The 23324-nt window shown below is 43.3% G+C and overlaps 1 protein-coding gene and 1 long non-coding RNA gene across 4 annotated transcripts in view; one reads left to right on the top strand and one right to left on the bottom strand.

Annotated features, from left to right (window-relative positions):
* The window catches only part of LOC130361232 (uncharacterized), a 34496-nt gene extending 22567 nt beyond the window's left edge, over nucleotides 1-11929 (top strand). Inside the window, exons 2-4 of the long non-coding RNA XR_008890915.1 lie at nucleotides 9354-9438; nucleotides 9675-9716; nucleotides 11782-11929. This is a non-coding gene — a long non-coding RNA (uncharacterized LOC130361232). The remainder of the gene's footprint in view (nucleotides 1-9353; nucleotides 9439-9674; nucleotides 9717-11781) is intronic.
* The window catches only part of LOC130361230 (cytochrome P450 2K6-like), a 63530-nt gene that overhangs the window by 14216 nt on the left and 25990 nt on the right, over nucleotides 1-23324 (bottom strand). For all 3 annotated transcript variants that reach the window (XM_056563980.1, XM_056563982.1, XM_056563981.1), the window contains exons 5-7: nucleotides 17006-17166; nucleotides 14361-14537; nucleotides 2162-2303 (exon numbers count right to left, since the gene is read on the bottom strand). In XM_056563980.1, coding sequence (XP_056419955.1) covers nucleotides 2162-2303; nucleotides 14361-14537; nucleotides 17006-17166 — 480 coding nt within the window. The remainder of the gene's footprint in view (nucleotides 1-2161; nucleotides 2304-14360; nucleotides 14538-17005; nucleotides 17167-23324) is intronic.

The raw sequence follows: 23324 nt of genomic DNA on the forward strand, positions 1-23324 counted from the left end.
ACGTTTTGTTAAATACGGCTCCCGTATACGGCTGGGAGGAAGGGGACGGGGCTTAATCGCGGCGCCCGCACTCAGCCGTATTCGGGAACCGAATTTAACGTATGTCTATGAGCCGACCGGAGTGAACCACAGCCGACCACGTTTTTGCCTGCGGTCGGGAAACCGCATACAGCCGAAAACGAAGCCGACCGGAGGCTGCGGTTCACTCCGGTCGGCTCATAGACTTATATTAAATACGGTTCACGAATACGGCTGAGTGCGGGCGCCGCGATTAAGCCCCGCCCCCCTCCTCCCAGCCGTATACGGGAGCCGTATTTAACAAAACGTGGTGTGAACCCAGCCTAAGACCTGTCCAGAGTAGGTGAAAATCCCCATAGCAAACATATGCTACTCTGGACAGTTCCTAAAATGGACAGAGATGTCAGCAGAGAGCACTGTGGTCATGATGTCAGCAGAGAGCTCTGTGTTCCAAAAAGAAAACCATTTCCTCTGTAGTATACAGACCCTAAAAAGTACTGGAAAGATTAAGATTTTTTTTAAAAGAAGTAATTTACAAATCTGTTTAACTTTCTGGCACCAGTTGATTTAAAAAAAAAAAAAGTTTTCCACAGAAGTACTCCTTTAAGGCTTTAGCCTGGGGGCATCCTATTGGGGCTTAAAGGGGTACTCTGGTGGAAAACAATTTATTTTTAGATCAACTCGTGCCAGAAAGATTTGTAAATTACTTCCATTAAAAAAATCTTAATTCTTCCAGTTCTTATCAGCTGCTGTATACTACAGAGGAAGTTCTTTTCTTTTTGAATCTCTTTTCTGTCTGACTAAAGAGCTCTCTGCTGACACCTCTGTCCATGTCAGGAACTGTCCAGAGCAGAAGCAAATCCCCATAGCAAACCTATCCCTCTCTGGACAGTACCTGAGAAAGACAGAGGTGTCACCAGAGAGCACTTTGGTCAGACAGAAAATATATTCAAAAAGAAAAGAACTTCCTGTGGATCATACAGCAGCTGATAAGTACTGGGAGGATAAAGAGTTTTGAATAGAAGTAATTTACAAATCTGTTTAACTTTCTGGCCCTATTTGATAAAAAATAAAATTAAAATAAAATAGTTTTTAACAGAGTACCCCTTTAAAGATCACAGGGTTTACTATGCAGAAACAAACTTAAAGGCACAATAACATTTACATATCAAAAATTACAAAACAACAAAACACAATGGGGGAGATTTGTCAAAACCTGTCCAGAGGAAAAGTTGCTGAGTTCCCCATAGCAACCAATCAAATTGCTTCCTTCATTTTGCAGAGGCCTTGTTAAAAAATGAAAGAAGCAATCGGATTGGTTGCTATGGGCAACTCAGCATTTTATCCTCTGGACAGATTTTGATAAATCTTTCCCAATGTACCCTGGAGTATGGAGCCCAAACAGATATGCCGCAAGTGCCTAAGGCAATGTTTACTGGACACGTCAACATTCTTTACTGGGCCACCACATTTGGAACAACAAGGATTTGCTGGCCACCTCACCAAACTTAGTGCCTTGGTATTTGAGGTGACTATAAACAATATAAATAAAAGTAAAAAAAAAAATTATGAATGAAAGTTAATCTGTCAGATCTATATCATTCTTGGAGCTGCAGGCATGGGCAGATAGCTTATAGGATAGAAAACAAATGTTACCTGTCTCTTAGCTGATTGCAAAGTTATAAAATCATGTTTTCCTTTCAAGCTCAGGTGTCAAAGAGGCAGTGCTGAGCTGCACACCTCCTCCCCTCCCTGCTCTGCATGATGTACAGGGCTCAGTGCTGGAAGCTAAGCCCTGTGCATGCAAATACTGCATGTAAAAATAGACATCATTCTTGAATGCTATAAGCCACAGTATTCTAAAAAATAATAATAATAATAATAATAATAATAATAAAACAAAACAAATAAAATTAAAAAAGGCCAAAGTTATATAAGTATTTTTAGCCGATACTTCAACTGAAACCAAAACAGACAAATTATAATGGAAAGATTTGCACCTTCTCCTGTGTTGTGGACCCAATCCAGATTTTGGCCAAACATATAAATGTAAAAATAAATAAATTCAAACACTAGAATCGCTCATGTTTTGGGTTGATAGTATCCCTTCAGTTCTTAAAAATTGTAGAACTATAAGTCTTACGTTGAATCTCTGGATATTTCATCATGAGCAGAAGCCCCCATCTCAGGGTGGTTGAGGTGGTCTCCATTCCAGCACCAAACAGGTCTGCTACCAATGCAGTTAAGTTGTCATTGTGGTAATATTCGGTGGATTCGGACTTTCCCTGCAAAGCACAAAAATCAGAAAGAAAATCAAAAGTACTGAATAGCGTCTTGTCCCCGCTGAACTTTTAGATATTATGGCCTACTTGAACAAAATAATTTTTAAAGGTTTTTCCATTACACTTTTTTATTGAAAGCCTATTCTAAGGAGAGGTCATTGAATGCAAGTCTATGTGAGGGGGCGTGACGACCTCCTATAGACTTGCATAGAGGGGGCTTGGCTGTGATGTCACGAGGGGCGTGGTCGACCCCCGCAGCGCAAAAACAGCATTCGGAACATTTAGTTCCGACCACTGGCCAGTGGAGTACCCCTTTTAATATCTAATCGGTATGAGTACAATATCCGGCAACGCCAATCAGCTGTTTGCCATCCAATTCCCTATATGTTTCACAATGTTTTTATTGAAATTTTATAAACATAAAATGTAACATATAACATATTATGACATCAGATGTGTCAGAGTTTACATATGAACATGCATAATAATCTTGACTGGTGGAGCATAATCGTTCATCCAAACAGTGTTACGCATATTCACAAAGGATCTATTAGGTCCAAAGGGACCTTAATTGAAATTTGAGAGCAAGATAATAACAATAGGAAGGAAAACAATAAAACAATAAAATAGTGAGTCTCCATAACTTCTACAAAATCAATCAAAATTGCTGCATCAGGCAGTTGTCTGGTATTTGGTAGAATTCAGAATCGAGGTCTCAAAGAACAGAGCATGAAGCAGACAGCTTTATATATCGTATAGTGGTTGCACAGGGTTACGGCAGACCAGCTCCTATTAAAGTGAAAAGTTCCTATTAAAGCAAGGCTCTGTTCTCTGTGCATATGGGGGATTCAATGCCTACCTACTTAGATATTCTTACCCCCTTTGATTGACAGTAGGCACAGTGGCTGTAACCAAGAGGAGATGGGTTGGCTAGCCCCGGGGCTCCTGCCCCACTGAGGAGCATCCCCTGGGCACTTTAAATATTAAAACTGGAAAGGACTGTTGAAATAAAAATAGATATGTCCGGAATCATGAAGACTAGCCCTGTCCAGCCAAAGGCTTATTTTTACTCCTCTTTAGCTACTGGCAGAACAGCTTTAAAAACAATGTTAAGTAAATAAATAAATAAATAAAAGAGTATTGGCTCTTGGAAGGTGGGAATGGAAAAAACATGCCATCACCAAAAGTCAATACTTTGTGAGGATGGACACTCAGTCTGAGAGAGTGAAGGGTGGCCTATATTAAGCCCCTTTGTCTAGGGTTGACAAATCTGGCACCATAAGAGGGGAGTCCATACTATGCTACAAGCCTCTTCTATTTTATGCATGTTACAGACATGCCAGATGCGTTGGATTCTAAGGTTGATCTGTTTTCCCTTAGTTCTAGCAGGCACACAAGAATGGGGGAAATTCTGCCCCTGTGTACTGGTAGACCAGTATACAGGAGCAGAACTACCCCTATATGACTTGCAGCTTGTATAAGTCCATGAGGGCAAACTCCTGGTGCATTGTTTTGAAAAGGTAAGAATACAACAAGTAAGTATAGTAAATAAGGGCTGGAGCTTACTACCATCATTATGACTAAGGCCTCGTTCACATTGCTGTCAGACTCTGCTATTCGAAGTTCTGTCGGCAATCCGGCCAGAAGGACGAGAGTTTAGCAGAGAAAAAATAGAGCTAAAATCCGGTAAAATGACCGTGTCAACGATGGACCCCATGCAAGTGAATGGGGTCGTTCTTAACCCGGTAGTAGCTGTTTATATCCGACCCGTTTTAGGATTGGCTAAGTAAAAAAAAAAAAGAAGCTGATTGTACCCTTAACGGGTTGCTGCAAATGGCCGTGTGAACCTAGCCTAAGTGAAAACAGATTAACATTAGAAATCAAGGCTTTCCTTATGTCCTATCAGCAGCACAAGAAGTAACCGCATTAGGTAAGGCCTTTACGCAAGGCAGAGTTGATGACAGATCCCCCTAAGACAGTAAGTACGATATGGTGGCTATTGCCATGGCCTGGTCTTTCCTTAGTTTCATCAATACCCTATGTATCATAAAAGAGAGGAAATATGCAGGCTTGAAATGGACAGAGCATGTTTGAATAATTTGATGGGAAATTTCTGGGTTCGGTGACCACTCTCCTGGAACTGAGCAACCCCTGGCTCAGACAGTCTGCTACAAAGTCCATGGATCCACGATTGTGGGCTGCAGATAGATAGGTGAGGTTCTTTTCTGCCTATTTCAGGATTAATCTTCCTATAGTAAAGGTTGAGATCTTGTTTCTTCCTGCTTGTTTATTTAGTGGACCGCAGTTATCTTGCTACCTTATTCTGATGACATATCCCATGATGACAGGGGCAAAATACAGTACTGAGTACCAAATCACCCTACTATGTAACAAAACTAGCTCACATTGGAGGAGATTAGTAATCCCTGAGTACTCCATCTGCCCAGAACAGGTATTTATTCCAGATGGCTAAGGAACCACCTCAATGGCTGCTGACATGAAGCAAAAACCCTCATTAGATATTGATACCTGCAAAAGTCCGGCAACTGCCATCACATATTTTCTTTTGGGATATGCACATTCATTGGGAATCTATTTAGAATCCCAGAAACAGTTTTGATGTGGTAGGATGTATAGGTGACTTCAGTCATTCAACCCAGCCCAGTTGTTGAAGCAAATCCAAGGGTAACTGTAAATGGTTCTGTAGAATCTCAAATGACTTTGCCTTTATCAGCCACTCATCCAGGTATGGGAATATGGCTGGCCCCTGAATCCTGAGAGCCATAGAAATTCTGAAGTCAGAACTTTAGAGATGACAAAATATTGGGGGAATATGGGGGAGAGACTCCCAATCTTCAACATGCTCTTCAGAGAGAGGGTACATGGTCTTAAACCTGGACAGACCAGAACCCTTTTTAGATGTTTGAATTGGCCATTATGTTATCAGCTAATAATTGGTTCTCTTTAATGGCCTTTGCCCCCCTAGAGGTGGACTCTGAAGCTTCCCTCGGGTAAACATAAATGCGCCTTATCAACTGTGTGAAAATCTTCCTCAGATTTCTAGTGTGAGTGTTTATTCACATGGGCTTTCATTTCAGGTGGAAATTCTGCCCAATACACTTTTATGAGATTCTGCACTCCCACTGACACTTTGGAAATCCTCTTATTCCACAAGCGGGATTTCCGAAGTGTCAACAGGAGTGCGGAATCCCATAGAAGTGTATTGGGCTTTCATTTCAGGCAAAAATAATTTCGACGGAAACCCCGACATGTGAATAGACCCTGAGTCTGGGTTCTAGTCCACCTGGCATACTGAAATAATGTATCCTAACTGAACTGTCAGGATTCGGCAGGCTGATGGTGGATCCTCTGTGTCAGAGAGGGATTGGCATGGATCGTACCGGAGGACCGGTTCTAAGTTGCTACTGGTTTTCAACAGAGCCCGTCGCAAAGCGGGATGATCTAGCTGCGGCGGTAGCAACCAGGTCGTGTCCACCGGTAGCGGCTCAACCTCACTGACTGCTGAGACAGGCGCGGTACAAGGGACAAGGCAAGAGCAAGGTCGGACGTAGCAGAAGGTAAGGGCAGGCAGCAAGGATCGTAGTCAGGGGCAACAGCAGAGGGTCTGGAACACTGGCTTGGGACATACACAAAACACTTTCACTGGCACTGAGGCAACAAGATCCGGCAAGGACAGGAAGGGGAAGTGGGTTTTTATACACAAGGAGCAGGGAAGCTAATTGACACTGATTGGGCCAGGCACCAATTAGTGGTGCACTGGCCCTTTAAATCTTAGAGAGCTGGCGCTCGCGCGCCCTAGAGAGCGGGGCCGCGCGCCGGGACTGAGCAGACAGAGGACGGGGCAGGTGAGGAGATTGGGATGCGACCCGCGGGCGGGTGCGTCCCGCTACGCGGATCGCATCCCCGCCGGTGACACTAGTGCAGCGCTCCCGGTCAGCGGGTCTGACCGGGGCGCTGCATGGAGACGAACGCCGCGAGCGCTCCGGGGAGGAGCAGGGACCCAGAGCACTCGGCGTAACATGAACATTGTCCTTTACCAAGACAACAACATCCTGTATAGACCATACACCTTTTGGTTTACAGGGACAGCGATCCTGACATCTATTAAACTCATAGATGTCGAATAAAGGGCTATTGTAATCCCAGCACAGTAGAAGCTCACAAGTGAAAAGTTCACAAGCAAAAAGGCTCTGGAACGACACAGCAAAGTTGAAGACAACTAAATGCAGGTGCATGCTCAAATATGCAGCTGACAAGAAACCCCCAACATCCCCCCCACACACACACACTGAAAACCCTACCCCTACACCCCACAAGAAATATGATGGCAGCCCCAAGAAGACACTGCCATGAGACACATGAGGATCTGGGACCCTACTTCTTTGATTCATTCAGTATATCTGTCAATCTTTAGATGCTAACTTAACACATGCAAGTGCAAATCTAGAGCAGATAGATAATAAAGGTTCTCTAGCTCTTAAAGGGATACACGACCCCTAGACATCTTATCCTCTATCCAAATGATAGGGGATAAGATGTCTGATTGTGAGGGTACCTCCACTGGGGACCCCCGCGATCTCGGCTGCGGCACACCAGACATCTGGTGCACGGAGCGAACTTTGCTCAGTGCTGGATGATTGGTGATGCGGGGCAGAGGCTCGTGACATCACGGTCACATGGGATTAATGCTTTCTAGCCCTGAGAGTTTGTTTATCCTGGTTGCAGGGACTACACCTCTGTGCTTTTGGCTGTGGTTCAGTTTGCAACCTATCAGAGTCCTCCTGCTATCTGAACAGGGATATATAAGGAAGCCTTTCCCATTCATTCCTTGCCTGTGAAAGTTCTTGTGACTCTAACTAGCAATCTCTGTACTTATATTGTCTTATCTGGTTCTGTGACTTATTGGCTTGGCTTTTGACCCGCTTCCTAGGGTGAGAACGGGAGTAGGCAGGGGCAGGGGGAGTGGGCGAGATCAGGGCTGCACTCTATCCCTACCAGATGTGACAGTCACCATAACTTGGGAGGCAGGATGGCACTTAACTGACTGTAGGGTCAAAAAATAATGGAAAAAAAAAACTCTGAAAGACAAAGGTCCTTTTACAACTTCTTGCAAAAGCTCTCCTTCTTGGGGGATAAGTAATGCAAAACATATCCCTGCAGCATGGACTGGAACCCATATAGAGAAAGCATCTTTTGTGAAAGGTTATATGCAGCCTGTGTAAATGTAGGCCAAGCAAAGACAGGAGCAAGCTGAAGTACATGTGACTTGGCAAAAACTAGGCCCCAACGACTATAGAACAGGTTTAGGCCTACCCTTCTCCCCAGGAAAGGAAGGTGGGACTAGATACCTTTTCCTGCAATCCCTGGCTAGGAGACTACAAGTGACCAAATCACCATTCAGCTGTACAATGAAATGCAAAGCATGTGTACAATGTTAACCCTCTGCCATCTAGTTATCACAGTGTATGTATAGACATTTAGTGCAATTTAAGGAAATACATATGCAAACTTTTTTAGTGCTTTAATACAGAATACATATATCTAGCAAATGTTCAGCATCCCAGACACCTGACAACTCTCTAGTGGGTAGCAGCTAGAACTGGGAGACCACACAGAACACGACCTAGAATAGTAAGCAGGTCCCAACTCCCCAGTGCTCCAACCACCTGCCCTGCAGTAGCAAGCATGAATAACAACTTCAAAAACTGGGTTGCGGTGCAATCCACTCAATCAGTTCTTTATTTGCCACATACAATGCGTTTCGAGATAGCAGTGCCTCTTCATCAAGTAAACAGGCTTGTATGTTAGTATCAAAAACTATGCACATTTATGTCTATAAAAAAAAAAAACGCCATAATTAAAAAAAGGAACTCCCATACGGGCGTGCAATACTAAAATGCCCAATCACAATTCTCCAGATTTTAGTTAGAATTAGCAAACTGTTAAAATAAAAAGATTAAAACACAGTAAGTGTTCATAATCTAGAACATTTCATAAGATCTTGCTGTGTGTAGTTCAATCTGTTAGTGTACCCGGGGCTCCGTATGCTGACCGCTATATGCGGGGAGAATGTAGTGCGCATGGGCTACTTATGAAAGATACTGGTGATGACTTTTCAGAGGACCGAGGAACGGGCCAAGATCTGTGAGATATAGCACGCATGCGCTCGTTGTGAAAGATACTAATGATGACTGAATGAAAGCCAGGGAGATAGCAAGTCCCCACCGGCATATGTTCGTTCGCGCAGGGCATTGGTTACTTGTTTGGGTCATTTGGAAATGATGCTCCTTGTAACCCCAGTTGGTATACTACTGAGAGGAGGTTGGAATACACAGATTAAAAAAAAAAAAAAAAAGGGGGGGGGGATGGCTAGCGGTAGAAATTTGTTAGAGGACTGTCACTGTAATCTCTGGACTGAGATTGTGAAACATGGGATCAGCGGACTAGGTCCATCCCTTTATTGAGGCCTGTTGGGATCATCATAGTTAGCTTGTATATCCAAAAGGATTCTCTATGTTGTAACTGTTCAAATCCCCATGGGGATTTGTTTGATGGCTGTAAGTTTGAAAGCTGAAAAATTGTTCTTATTATGTTTATCCAAAGCATGTCTTGATACAGTGCGATACAAATATCCTTTGTGGACATTTGATCTATACTTATTAATTCTGGCTCTCGGTTGTTGTGTGGTGCAGAGCAATCGATTTGGGTTTTAATTTTGAAGGATTCCCCTATATTATTGCTTGTGAAGGTCTTTGCACCATATTTCATGTTTTTACAGCATTTACACATGTTACTATTGCATCTGGTTATTCATCCATTAGCCTACTGGGGCTAGTTGGTTCTTATATGACATGGCTCTTCGGAAGGTTATTTTAGTTTTTTCTGGAATATGTCTTTTCAAGATTGGGTCCTGCAAAAGGATACTCCAATCTTCTTCCAGAATCTGCTGTACAGTGTTGTGTTTGGTGGAATATGTGGAGATAAAGTTATATTTGTAGTCTGTTTGTGGTTCATCATTTCTCTTTACCTTAGGATGGATTTTAGGGTCTTCGTCTGTTCTTCCTGAAGGTTCACCACTTCTACTCTCAGTGTCCTTTGAGCGTGTGAGGGCCCGTTGGTAAGCTGCTTTGATAATTTTTTTGGTAAAGCCCTTTTCCGTTAGTCTGTTTAATATAATATTGCTTTGTTTCTTGTAGTCTTTAGTTTTCGTTCAATTCCTCCATAAGCGGTGGAATTGACCATATGGAAGGTTGGATTTTCATTTTCTATCATGACAACTATTGTATGATAATAAACTGTTAAAATCAACTTTTTTTAAATACGTTTTCTTAATGATTTTTTCTTTTTCATTAGATAGTTCCAGGTCGAGATATTCCAGACTCATCACATCTTCCGGTGAGTATGATGTCATAAGAATTTTTATGGAGATATTCTGTAAATTCAGTGAATTCTTCTTTTGTTCCATACCAGATGAAGAGAAGATCATCTTCTGTATATACCTTTTGTCTAGTATTATCTTCTGTGCCCATCGATGGTTGTCATAGATATCAGGTGCGGATTAAAGGAAATTCTGCAGCACAGGTCATCAGTTCCAACATAACTTTCTAGGCAGCAAATTGCAGCGCACAGGCAACAAATGTTTCGCTCTTACAGCTTCTGCATAGCTTAATTACAAATGAGATACCCTCCCCTTAAATAGGCCCTGTTCTACAACAACTTTATTAACATTAACAATGGTAGAAAAAAAGTGCACATTAAAAACAATGTATAGACATCTACAGTATATACATAAAAAAAAAAAAAAAACAAGTGGAGAGAAATCAAAATACTGTACATAAAATTACTCCTCTGCACCCTCATCATATGTTATATGGAAGAAAAGACACTGATATCTTTACATTCATTGAGACCAAGTTGGCCAAGTGCCACCATTCTCAGTATCAATGATGTTTCACATGACAACAATTGTTGGTGGCGATCTCCTGCGTAATGGGAAGCGTTAAACCTTTTTATTCCTAAAAACTTCATGCACTTTGGATCCGCATTATGGACATCACACATATGACTAATCAATCTATTAAAGCATTTGAATAGTGGACGAATAGTCTTACCAATATAAAACTTATGACAATAACATATCGCATACACCACATATGCCGTCCTACATGTAAATAAATCCGTAATAAACAACTCAGTCTGACTCTGCCGGATAAACTGTGCCTCCAAAAAATTGCCAAAACATCGGCAAATTTATGGTTGCCCTTAGGAATAGCATCTTGAAGCCAGTTCTTGGAGGTAGATGTATCTGTTCTGCCTCAAACTAGTGAATCTCTCAAATTCTTGCAGCGACCAAAAGAAATCACAGGTTTGTGTTGAGCCCGTTGTGCAGGGTCCTCATCAATAAGCCGTCAATTCTTGCCAATGGCAGATTTTATATAATTCATCGGACTGTCTAAAAATAAAAGAAAAAACTTCTTTTTTTTTTTACTATTCTTCCTAGAATTATACATAAGCTGGTGTCTATCCCTGTTTTTTTTTTTTTTTTGCTTTATTCCATGCATGTTCAATTAGTGAAGCAGGGTAACTATGTTCCTCCAGTTTTTTACTTAATACTCTGGCCTGGTCAAATGAACCCTAGTCATTTTTAATTCGGCATAGCCGTACAAATTGTCAATATGGTAAGGAGCATTTCATGTTTGTAGGGTGGTAACTCTCATGGTGTAGTAATGCGTTGGTAGCAGTGGGTTTTGAAAAGAATGTGGTGTGAATACCTTCCTTTGTGAGTGTCACCTGAACATAAAGAAAAGGGGGTGGTCTGATTGCCAAAATCACTAGTAAAGTGCATATTAAACATGTTGTTATTGATGTAAGTTACAAATGAATGAAATTCCTCTTCTGACACCGAACCAAACAACGAAAATATCATCTATATAGCGCAAAAAGAGACGGATATGTCTCGGAAAATGTTTATTAAGGGAGAATACCATCCCATCCTCCAAATCGCCCCAAAAAATGTTTGCAAATGTAGGTGTGGCCGTGGTCCCCATCACGATTCCCACTCGCTGCCAGTACAACTTCTGGTCAAATTGAAAGGTATTGTGACTGGGAACAAAAAATAAAGCTTTATAGACATAGTAAAATTGCTGAGTGCGAGTCAGCTGGCGTCTTATTGCCTGTACACCAGCATCCTGCGGGATGCTGTATACAGGCTTTCCACATCCAGCGTGGCTAGCTAATAGTCCTCATGCGTAGTCATTTGATCCTAGTGGCACAAAAAGTCCCCAGTATCTCTTATATATGTGAGGGAAAGGTCAAAACATTGGAGGAACATGGTTACCCTGCTTCACTAATTGAACATGGATAGAATAAAGCAAAAAAAAAAAAAAAACAGGGATAGACACCAGCTTATGTATCATTCTAGGAAGAATAGTAAAAAATATTGTTTTTCTTTTATTTTCAGACACAGTCCAATGAATGATATCATAAAATCTGCCATTCACAAGAATTGACGGATTATTGATGAGGACCCTGCACTTACTGAGAAGGCTCAACACAAACCTGTGATTTCTTTTGGTCGCTGCAAGAATTTGAGAGATTCACTAGTTCGAGGCAGAACAGATACCTATACCTAAGAACTGGCTTCAAGATGCTATTTCTAAGGGCAACCATAAATGCGGCAGTTGCTGATGTTGTGGCAGTTTATCTGTCTGGGTCAGATTGAGTTGTTTATTACAGATTTCTTTTTATGTAGGACGGCATATGTGGTGTATGTGTTTGTCATAAGTTTTATATTGGTAAGACTATTAGTCCACTATTCAAATGCTTTAATGAACTAAGTTAGGATCTCCAAGATTGATTAGTCATATGTGTGATGTCCATAATGCGAATCCAAAGTGCATGAAGTTTTTAAGATTAAAAGGGTTATCGCTTCCCAATATGGAGGAGATCGTTCCCAACAATTGTTGCAATGTGAAAGGGGATTGACACTGAGAACGGGGGCACTCTGCCCACTTGGTCTCAATGAACATGAAGATATCAGTGTATTTTCTTCCATGTAACACATGATGCAGGTGCTGAGGAGAAATTTTCTGTGCTTTGATTTCTCTCCCCCAGTTTTTTGGTCTTTTTGTGCATATAGATGTCTACACATTTTTTTTATATGTGCACTTTTTGTACCATTGTTAATGTTAATAAAGTTGTTGTAGAACAGGGCCCATTTAAGGGGAGGGTATCAAATTTGTAATTAGGCTGTGAAGAAGCTGTAAGAGCGAAACATTTGTTACCTGTGCACTGCACTTTGCTGCCTATAAAGTTATGTTGAAACTGATGACGTATGCTGCAGAATTGCCTTTACTCCGCACCTGATTTCATTTGGATCTCCAGCTACATTGCTCTGAGTAAGTGCACCGTTGGGTTCCCTGTGGATGTAATCCCTGAGTCTGCCTTTGTCCATATTTACACACTGGGATTGACAGTGCCAGCATTCCTATCGACACTTTACATATATGGGTTGTTATAGATCTTTTCATGTTCATAGTCTCCCATATACAAATTAGCAAAAGCTGACACAAAATGGGTGCCCATCGCGGTCCCACATGTTTGTAAATATATTTTTTTTTCCAAGGTGAAGTAATTATGGTGTAGAACGAAAGCGATGCGTTGGGTATGAAGGTGTTTTTTTCTAAGGGTTGCATCCGAAACCTGTTCATGAGGGATCTTTGAGTAGAGAGATGAGACATCCAGGTTTGCCCACACATACCCAGGTTGGCAGTTTTGATCTTATAGTATTTTGATAAGAGACGGAGAATCTTTGAGATAGGATTCTAATTGTAAAACATATTTTTGTAAAAGGATGTCCACATTTTTGGACATGTTACTCGTGATTGAATTTATCCCGGATATTATGGGGGGGGGGGGTTATCCATACTTTTGTGTACTTTGGGGAGGTGGTAAAATAAAGCTGTTTTTGGATTTTTTTACTGAAATAAAATTTCTCTCTTGTTTGGTCAGGATCCCTTTATCGAAAGCCTCCTGGATTAAAGTGGAACAGATCTCTTGATATTCTGTTGTTGGATTGTATGTCAGAGTAGTATAATACTTCTTTTATATAATCCCCTCGGTCCTGTATCACAATGGTTGTGTTTTTTGATAATGTAGTAAGTGCCTTCCTCTCTTTCTTTGTCAGATTGCATTTTGACGGTTGTTTCTGTGTTAGGCTCCTGAAATCTGCTGCAACTAATTCAAAGAATGTCTCCACATACTGACCTCTGTGGTGGGTAGAACAGAAGGTTGATAATGGTTTTAGAGATGTGGAGATGGGGGGTAGATCCATTGTAATAGGTATTCCTTCTGGTTTGGATACTTTAACAGTTTGCATATTCTAACTAAAATCCGGAGAATTGTGATTGGACATTTTAGTATTGCACACCCCTTGTGGACGTTCCTGTTTTAATTCTGGCGCCTGTTTTTTTTAGACATAAATGGGCATAGTTTTGTGATACTAGCATACAAGCCTGTTAACCTGACGAAGAGGCACTGCTGCCTCAAAACGTGTTGTAAGTGGCAAATAAAGAGGTTTCTTATACCTACAAACCAACTGAGTGGATTGCGCCGCAACCCGGCCTTTTAAAGTTCTTATTCACCCTGCAATTCTCGGCAGAGATTTTCCCTCCATGCCGACACTGGGAAGGCTGCATCATGCTGTATACAGTCAATGCACATAAGTGGTTGTGTCTACTAACACAACCAAACCAGGTGAGCACAATACAATACGGAGGGCTTGCTGTTTTTTCCCCACTGTAACTCACCACATATGCCGACGATATCATCTCATGAGGAGCTCTGCCCTTTTTTATCCATAGAGTTTATGCTGCAGCAGCAAGGACAAAAGAAAAAGAACATGGGGAGTTGGGTCCATGGGCTTATATGAACTGCTAGCGATGTGGTAAATTTAACTCATTAAAGGCTCCAGAAAGATTAACCCCCATTCTTGTGTTGCTAATAATACGTAAAGAAACATGACAATTTTCTGGATTATACCTCTTGTTGTTTGGTCAGAAAGGCATCAACAAGGTTCCTCTGGTCGTTTACATCCAGTTCTTTCTTCTGTTTGGTAAATGTTGCCCTTATAAATTTCTGAAACTCTCGGATGTTTTGAAAAACTTTTCTGTGAGGTCCGGGAAGGAAGTCCATCAATGTGGAAAAACTGTTGTAAAGCTAAAAACATTAATATAAAAGTCATCAATTCTAACATAATGTGCAACACTAGGTGCTATTAATAATAATAAAAAAGGAGGGGATAGAAAACACAATGTGAATTCGGGTAGAAAACAGACATAGCGCACATCTACAATCTTGTATAATGATCTGATTGCTTCTCAGCATAATATCAAAAACTAACAGGTTGTTAGTATACAGATTGTAGATGTGCACCATGTCTGTTTTTCTACCCGAATTCACATTGTGTTTTCTATCCCCTCCTTTTTTTTTGTTTGAACATGTGCTGCACTCTTCCCCACCCCCTCAGCCCAACCCTATATTAGTAGTAGTTAGCTACACATGGGCCATTTCTTTCCTAGCAGCCTCCCAGTCTGACTGGGAGAGCATGGTAAATGAGCTATTACACCTTGTTCACACTGGTGTGGTGCTGTGCGGCGTCCGTTGCTGCCGTGGCGCCGTGTCTGCGGGGGGTGCGGCCCATAGACTGGTTTGAGTGGCATTGGGGCCGCTCTGCAAGTGGGTCGTTTCCCCCCTGTGGGCACTGGTATCGCGGCGGTGGTGGTCGCCGCCCGGTGCTGCGCCATTTTATGCTAGGGACGTTAGGGACCCACTCTAAATAGGTGGCTTTGACATGGCGAGTGGGCTTGTACTTTTTGATCAAAAATGTATACTAACAACCTGTTCGTTTTTGATATTATGCTGAGAAGCAATCAGATCATTATACTAGATTGTAGATGTGCACCATGTCTGTTTTTCTAATTCACGCTATTAAAAATTATGTCTTATATACATTATTTAAACCCAGTAGCAGTTAAAAGCTGAATTTTGAAAAGAAGAGTTTTCGCAAAAATCTTTTAAAAGTGATACTCCCGTGCCCAGGTGTTCTGAACATTTTTTTCAGAACACTTTGAGCGGGTGGCAGTGATCATGACGTCATGGAGTCACCTCTCCAAATGCATGTCTGAGAGGCGGTGTTTCGTCCCTCACGCCCCCTTTCATAGACATGAATGGAGGGGGCATGGTCTGATGTCACCAGGGATGTGGCTGTGACATCACAACGACTGCTGCCGGAATTCAGCATTTGTTTAGAATGCCGGGTGCTGCAGGAGATCACGGGGGGGGGGGGGGGGGCAGCGGGACCCCTGGGATCAGACATCTTATCGCCTATCCTTTGGATAGGGGATAAGATGTCTAGCAGCGGAGTACCCCTTTAAGTACAAAATATTTGCATGTATATTCTGTTTCAATCGCTCTCGTTTTTCGAGATCAGATTGTTTTTTCGCCAGATTTACCAATTTATCTCACACTATGGAAAACGGTCATGCACCAATATATAAAGTGGCACATTGCCCTCCAAACAGGTTTAAACAAACTATAACTTAAACAACAAAATAACTCACAGTCATTTTCCCTACCTACACAATTCTGGGATTTTGTGATCAATTTAAGATCTGTGAAAAAATATGCCTTTTGTAGAAGTTTCAATACTAAATCTGTGGGGTTTTACGAAAAAAAAAAAAACTGTTGACATGCCCTTTGTATTGGGATAATCTAATTGACAATGCAGGAATTCCAGTAAATTCAAAGTGTAGTAATAAAATCTTCCTTTATTTAGGTCAAGAAAAAATAAGTACACAGCACCATTTATATAGGGACAGAACAGCCTGACATGTTTCTAGGTTGCCCTCTTAATCATAGACAGGTCTACGATTAAGAGGGCAACCTTGAAACATGTCAGACCATTCTGTCCCTGACAGCAACAAGATGTTGTCCCTTCAGCAAAAGTCAGTCCACATGAGGGGAAGGCACCTTTACCTCCTCTATGGCTACTAACCTGGCTTTGTCCAGGAGGGTTAGCTTGGCCCCCCTGGCTGGTGCAGCAGCTGCCAGGCTCCTCAGGCCAGTCTGGTCAATGAAGGAAACCCCAGAAGGACAGAGAGAGGTGACACATGGCTAGGCATCAGATGGGAGCCAGGTGTTTGAAGGCGACGTGATGCAGCCCAATTTCGCCTCTCCACTGTAAGACAGAGGCAGGGAGGACATGTGCTGATCACCCAGCAAATGAGCACATTGCCAGCTGTGGAGTAGGAGTGAAAGTGACATGAATGCATCAGACTTGATGCAGTCCCACATTCCTCTGGGTCCATTATATCCCCACCACAATTGCACACTGTCAAACTGGGTGAAGTTTGTGAACAAGTCATGCCCCCTATTGTAAGCCACGCCCACCCACAATTTTCATCATATATTTTTTCTTTCGGCAAAATGTTGATAGCACCATTTTCAAACTATAATTTTTGGTTGCCGAAATTTCAGCGCATCCCTTTCAAAAACAATAACCAAAAGTATTTATACAGGTTATGCTACATTGGGCCAAAAGAGAAAAAAACATCTGCAGTGGGAAACTGAAAAAACATAAAATTTAAATAAAACATAGCAACTACAATAATATTGTTCTGACTTACTCTGACCCAGGGGTTCCCGAAGAGTCGAAGATTTTCATTGATTAAACCCATCAGCCTCTGTATGATCGGATCCTCATAGTCATATCTTTTACTGAGCAGTATGGCCACAATGATATTGGCTACGGCTGCATTAATGCTGGTCAAATTATCAAAGGGCTTCCCTGAAAAAATAAAATAGATAAAAATCAGAAAACACCTTTTAGATTTAAATACTGCTAAAATCTATATAAAAGTCAATAAAATAAAATATAAGGTTAAAACTAGTTTTGATCATGTCCTTATGGATCCATATGGATGGTGTTATGTTTGCCTGGGGGGTGCCCTGGCAGGCTGTGTAGGTATACCTAAAGAAGGGGGCATACCTACTGTAGTATAGAGGAAATGTAAAGAGAAAGGAATAACTACAAAATGGGGTGTAGGGTGGGTGGGTACATCTCAACATCTAACATTGACATCATGTGAGTATGGGGGATGGGGGGGGGGGGGTAGATGCACCAGTCACCTCCCACAAATAAAATTAATTTAATAAATTTACACTTGTGGTTGTGACCTTATGGATCTGTATGGAGGGTGTTATGTTTGCTTGGAGTACGTCCTGGCAGGCCAGGTGACTTAGGTTGCTTTAGGTTGCTTTGTAGATGTTGGCCTTTAGGGGGTCTGTGCTTTGGAACCACAATAGGTTAATACCCACCTACAATAGGCTAATACCCACCTCAGACCATGGCCTTTACTTCAGCAATAACGCACAATAACAACCTGACCAACATCAGTACAGTATAAGACTAAAAATTGGCACTAACTTGAGCCACATGATGCCCTAACAGAAACAGTATATGGGTGCAACCGAAAGCTAATACCTATACCAATGGCCATAAAAGTTGAAACTGTCAAAACTTACGACGCATAACATGACGTTAAAGGGGTACTCCGCCCCTAGACATCTTATCCCCTATCCAAAGGATAGGGTATAAGATGTCTGATCGCGGGGGTCCCGCCACTAGGGGGACCCCCGCGATCTCGGCTGCGGCACCCCAGACATCTGGTGCATGGAGCGAACTTCGTTCTTTGCTGGATGACTGGCGGTGCTGGGCAGAGACTCGTGATGTCACTACCTCGCCTACTCGTAATGTCACGGCCACGTCTCCTCAATGCAAGTCTATGGGAGGGGGCGTGACTGCTGTCACGCCCTACCCATAGACTTGCATTGAAGGGGCGTGGCCATGATATCATGAGCCTCTAGTGCTGCACCCGACAATCTAAACGTGCAGCAGGGAGATCACTGGGGTCCCCAGCGGCCAGCCCCCCCATGATCAGACATCTTATCCCCTATCCTTTGGATAAGGGATAAGATGTCTTGGGGCAGAGTACCCCTTTAAGAATAAAGGTGGCAAAAATATTACCTGCTAGGATGAACAAGAATGCATTAGTTGCAGCTTGCAGGAACAATAGACAGGCACACAGGCCGACATTTATCATTGTCTTTAGACTGTTTTTTGTGTCTACAAAAGGCACAAAAAGGCGCAAGCAGGGTTTATTTGCGCCTTTTTTGCACATGATATAGAAGGGATTTATGAACTGCCCCTTTTGTAAAAAGGCGCAAAAAAGGCGCAAAGCCACTAAAAAGTCTCTAAAACTACACCATCCCAGACCTGGCGTAGCTGTTTAGTGTATGTGAAGAGAGACATTTTAGAAAATGTTTACCTGCACAAAATTTATCAAATGCTCTGTGAACATTTAATAAATTTGGTGCTCCTACACATTACCAGCACACAAAAAAAAGGTGTAAAAAAATGCTTCACTTACACCTACAATCATAAATGTGGGCCACAGTGCGTAGGCCATAGCTTCATAATGCTGGAACATAGCAACAAGAAGTTTAGTGTGTCTAGGTGATTCGTCTCTAACTGGTAAGTGATAGTGATGAGCAGCAGGGGCCATATTCAAATTCGTGATATTTCGTGAATATATTGATGATTATTCGTGCTATGTTCGCGAAATTCGCATATTCGCTATTCTCATTCACTTTTTTTCCCATTTCTTTCCCCCAAAATTTGCATGGATAATTTGCATGTGAAAAAAACAAACAAACGAAAATTTGCATGGAAAAGTCGCATAAAAATTTACATGGGAAAAAACTAAAATGAAATAATAGTCATTACGAATATATAGCACTATATTCTAAATATTCGCAAAATCCCGAAGTGCCGATATTCGCAATAACAATTTGCATTACGAATATTTGCGCTCAACACTAGTAAGTGATAGACATGAACATACACAACACAAGAACCCAAAGATAACCAAGACCACAGAATTAATCGCCAAGACGTGGAAAGAATAAACTATAACTCTCAGGATTCGGCAGGCTGGAGGTGGATCCTCTGTGTCAGAGAGGGATTGGCGTGGACCGGTTCTAAGTTGCTACTAGAATTCACCAGAGCCCGCCGCAAAGCGGGATGGTCTTGCAGCGGCGGTAGCAACCAGGTCGTATCCACCGGCAATGGCTCAACCTCTCTGACTGCTGAGATAGGCGCGGTACAAGGGATTAGGCAAGAGCAAGGTCGGACCTAGCAGAAGGTCAGGGCAGGCAGCAAGGATCGTAGTCAGGGGCAACGGCAAGAGGTCTGGAACACTGGCTTGGAACACACAAGGAACGCTTTCACTGGCACAATGGCAACAAGATCCGGCAAGGAAGTGAAGGGGAAGTGAGGTTATATAGGGAAGTGCACAGGTGAACATACTAATCAGAACCAGGCGCCAATCAGTGGCGCACCGGCCCTTTAAATCGCAGAGAGCCGGCACGCACGCCCTAGGGAGCGGGGCCGCGCGTGCCGGGACAGAACAGACGGGGAACGAGTCTGTTAAGCGGGCCGGGATGCGAATCGCGAGCGGGCGCGTCCCGCATCGCGAATCGCATCCCGGCTAGGGACATTATCGCAGCACTCCCGGTCAGCGGGTCTGACCGGGGCGCTGGGAACAGGAGAACGCTGCGAGCGCTCCGGGGAGGAGCGGGGACCCGGAGCGCTCGGCGTAACAGTACCCCCCCCTTGGGTCTCCCCCTCTTTTTGGAACCTGAAAATTTGTGAATTAGGTCCTTGTCGAGAATGTTATCCTCGGGTTCCTATGACATGAGGGCGCACCGGCCCATGACATGAGGGCACGTCGGCCCTTTAAATCGCAGAGAGCCGGCACGCACGCCCTAGGGAGCAGGGCCGCGCGCGCCAGGACAGAACAGAAGGGGAACGAGTCTGTTAAGCGGGCCGGGATGCGAATCGCAAGCGGGCGCGTCCCGCATCGCGAATCGCATCCCGGCTAGGGACATTATCGCAGCGCTCCCGGTCAGCGGGTCTGACCGGGGCGCTGCGAACAGGAGAACGCTGCGAGCGCTCCGGGGAGGAGCAGGGACCCGGAGCTCTCGGCGTAACAGTACCCCCCCTTGGGTCTCCCCCTCTTTTTGGAACCTGAAAATTTGTGAATTAGGTCCTTGTCGAGAATGTTATCCTCGGGTTTCCATGACCTCTCCTCAGGGCCGCAATTCTCCCAATCTACAAGAATTTTTTTTTTACCTCTGACCACCTTAGACGCGAGAATTTCTTTAACCGAGAAGACATCTGAGGACCCGGAGACAGGAGTAGGAGCAACAACCTTGGGAGAGAAGCGGTTAAGGATAAGCGGTTTAAGGAGAGTGACATGAAAGGCATTAGGAATACGGAGAGAAGGGGGAAGAAGGAGTTTGTAGGAGACAGGATTGATTTAGCACTTGATTTTAAAGGGTCCAAGATAACGTGGTCCCAGTTTATAACTGGGGACACGGAAGTGGATATACTTGGCGGAGAGCCACACTTTGTCTCCAGGAACAAAGACAGGAGGAGTTCTTCTTTTTTTGTCGGTATGCTTCTTCATCCGGGATGAGGCCTGTATCAGGGATTTTTGAGTCTCTTTCCAGATGATGGATAAGTCCCGGGTAACCTCATCAACAGCGGGCAAACCAGAAGGCGTGGGAGTGGGGAGGGGGGAAGAGGGTGACGGCTGTACACCACAAAGAACGGGGATTTAGCGGAGGATTCAGAGACTTTGAAATTGTACGAGAATTCAGCCATGGGTAGAAGATCGGCCCAGTCATCCTGGCGGGAGGGAACAAAATGTCGCAAATAGTCACCAAGAACCTGGTTAACTCTCTCCACTTGCCCATTGGATTGGGGATGATAGGAAGACGAGAAATTTAGTTTGATTTTAAGTTGATTACAGAGGGCCCTCCAGAATTTCGATACAAATTGAACGCCTCTATCCGAGACGATATGCGTGGGAAGCCCGTGAAGGCGAAAAATGTGCACAAAAATTTTTTTGCCAACTGTGGCGCAGAAGGAAGACCTGGAAGTGGAATAAAATGTGCCATCTTGGAGAAACGATCAACGACCACCCAAATGAGTGTGTTGCCATGGGATAAAGGCAGGTCTGTTATAAAGTCCATGGCAATCTGAGACCATGGTAGCTCAGGAACAGGCAGAGGATGAAGGAGACCGGCAGGCTTCTGACGAGGAGTCTTGTCCCGGGCACAGACTTTACAAGCCCGAAAAAATCAGCAACATCTGCTTCCAGGGTAGGCCACCAATAGAATCGAGAGATGAGCTGAATGGATTTTTTAATGCCAGCATGGCCGGCGAGGTGTGAGGAGTGTCCCCACCTGAGGATCCTGAGGCTCTGGCGTGGAGGGGCGAAGGTCTTTCCAGGAGGAGTTTGTCTGATGGAAGCTCGGTAAACGGAGATCAGACGCTCAGGAGGAACAATGTGTTGCAGGGGGGATTCCATTTCGGAGGCATCCGAGGAACGAGAGAGGGCGTCAGCCCTGATGTTCTTGTCAGCAGGGCGAAAATGAATCTTAAAGTTAAAATGGGCAAAAAACAACGACCACCTAGCATGGCGTGGGTTCAGCCGTTGGGCAGACTGAAGATAAGAGAGATTCTTGTGATCCACGCATTTATGGAGTTAAAATAGGTAACACCACTCACACCATCTCATTATACGCGGACGACGTTTTCCTTTCCCTAACCAACCCTGAGATATCTCTAGCGGCAGTGATGGAACTAATTTCCTCCTATGATGCACTATCATACTACCATTTAAATGCCTCAAAAACTCAGGCCTTGCCGGTGAATATGCCATTGCCAGTGGTCAATGCATTAAAAACACTCTATAACTTTGACTGGTGTGAAAAAGATATCCAATATCTCGGCACCAAATTAGCTAACTCCCAATCCTTAATGTACAAATTGAACTATGAGTCCCTTCTGTCGGATGTGCAGGAGTCCCTACAGACTTTTTCCAAGCACGAAATATCATGGATTGGTAGAATAGCGACTTTTAAGATGTTTCTTCTTCCCAAATTTTTATATATATATATCGCACCTTGCCTATCCCGGTCCCGGACATCTTCTTTGTCAAAGCTAACTCAATCCTTACAAAATTTCTTTGGGGTTATAGGAAACCTAGGATAGCCCGCCACATATTGACCATGGACAGAGACTCAGGAGGTTTGGCTCTCCCAGATTTGAAATTGTACTATTTAGCCACTTTAGTTTCCATGCTCTATAATTGGTGGAATACGGACAGTAACATTCCATGGATCAACTTGGAACAAACGTTAGCTGCCCCCTTTTCCTTACGAGACTTATTACTCATCCCCTTTTGGACTATCCCCACACCGGATGGGCTGGTCAACTTTTCATAAAATCACTGGCTCAGAACCTACACCCCACACTTCCCAACTACCATTTACGTTGGTACAGACATTACTTCCCCACACTAACCTGAGTGGCTGGACTGAGAGAGGGGTGGGTTTTGTGAAAGATATTATGCCACAGGGGGTCCTATTACCCTTTCAAGATATCAGTAATCAATACTCGCTACTCTCAACCGAATTCTATAAATACCTGCAGATACGCCACTTATTACAGGGGCTTGTGCCATCGGGATCTCACCAAAATAAGTTAGCCCTTCTACAGATCTCGGGCTCCCAAAAAGGCTTGAAAATCTTTTATAATCAGGTAACACATTCTGTACAATTCACCAAATCTCATCTCCTTAGAAGTTGGGAACGGGACCTAAACAGAATCTTCACACCGGAGGACTGGCGAGGTTCTTTCAAAATGATAAGAATACACCTAAAATGCTCATCTCATATAGAATCTGTTATGAAAACCATATTGCGATGGTATTATACGCCGGACAAGCTGGTACTTATGTATCCTTCTGTCTCACATAAATGCTGGAGGGGCTGCGACTGTAAAGGCACACTACTCCATACCTTATGGTCCTGTCC

The sequence above is a fragment of the Hyla sarda genome, chromosome 3 (assembly GCF_029499605.1).
Source record: "Hyla sarda isolate aHylSar1 chromosome 3, aHylSar1.hap1, whole genome shotgun sequence".
Classification (NCBI taxonomy): domain Eukaryota; kingdom Metazoa; phylum Chordata; class Amphibia; order Anura; family Hylidae; genus Hyla; species Hyla sarda.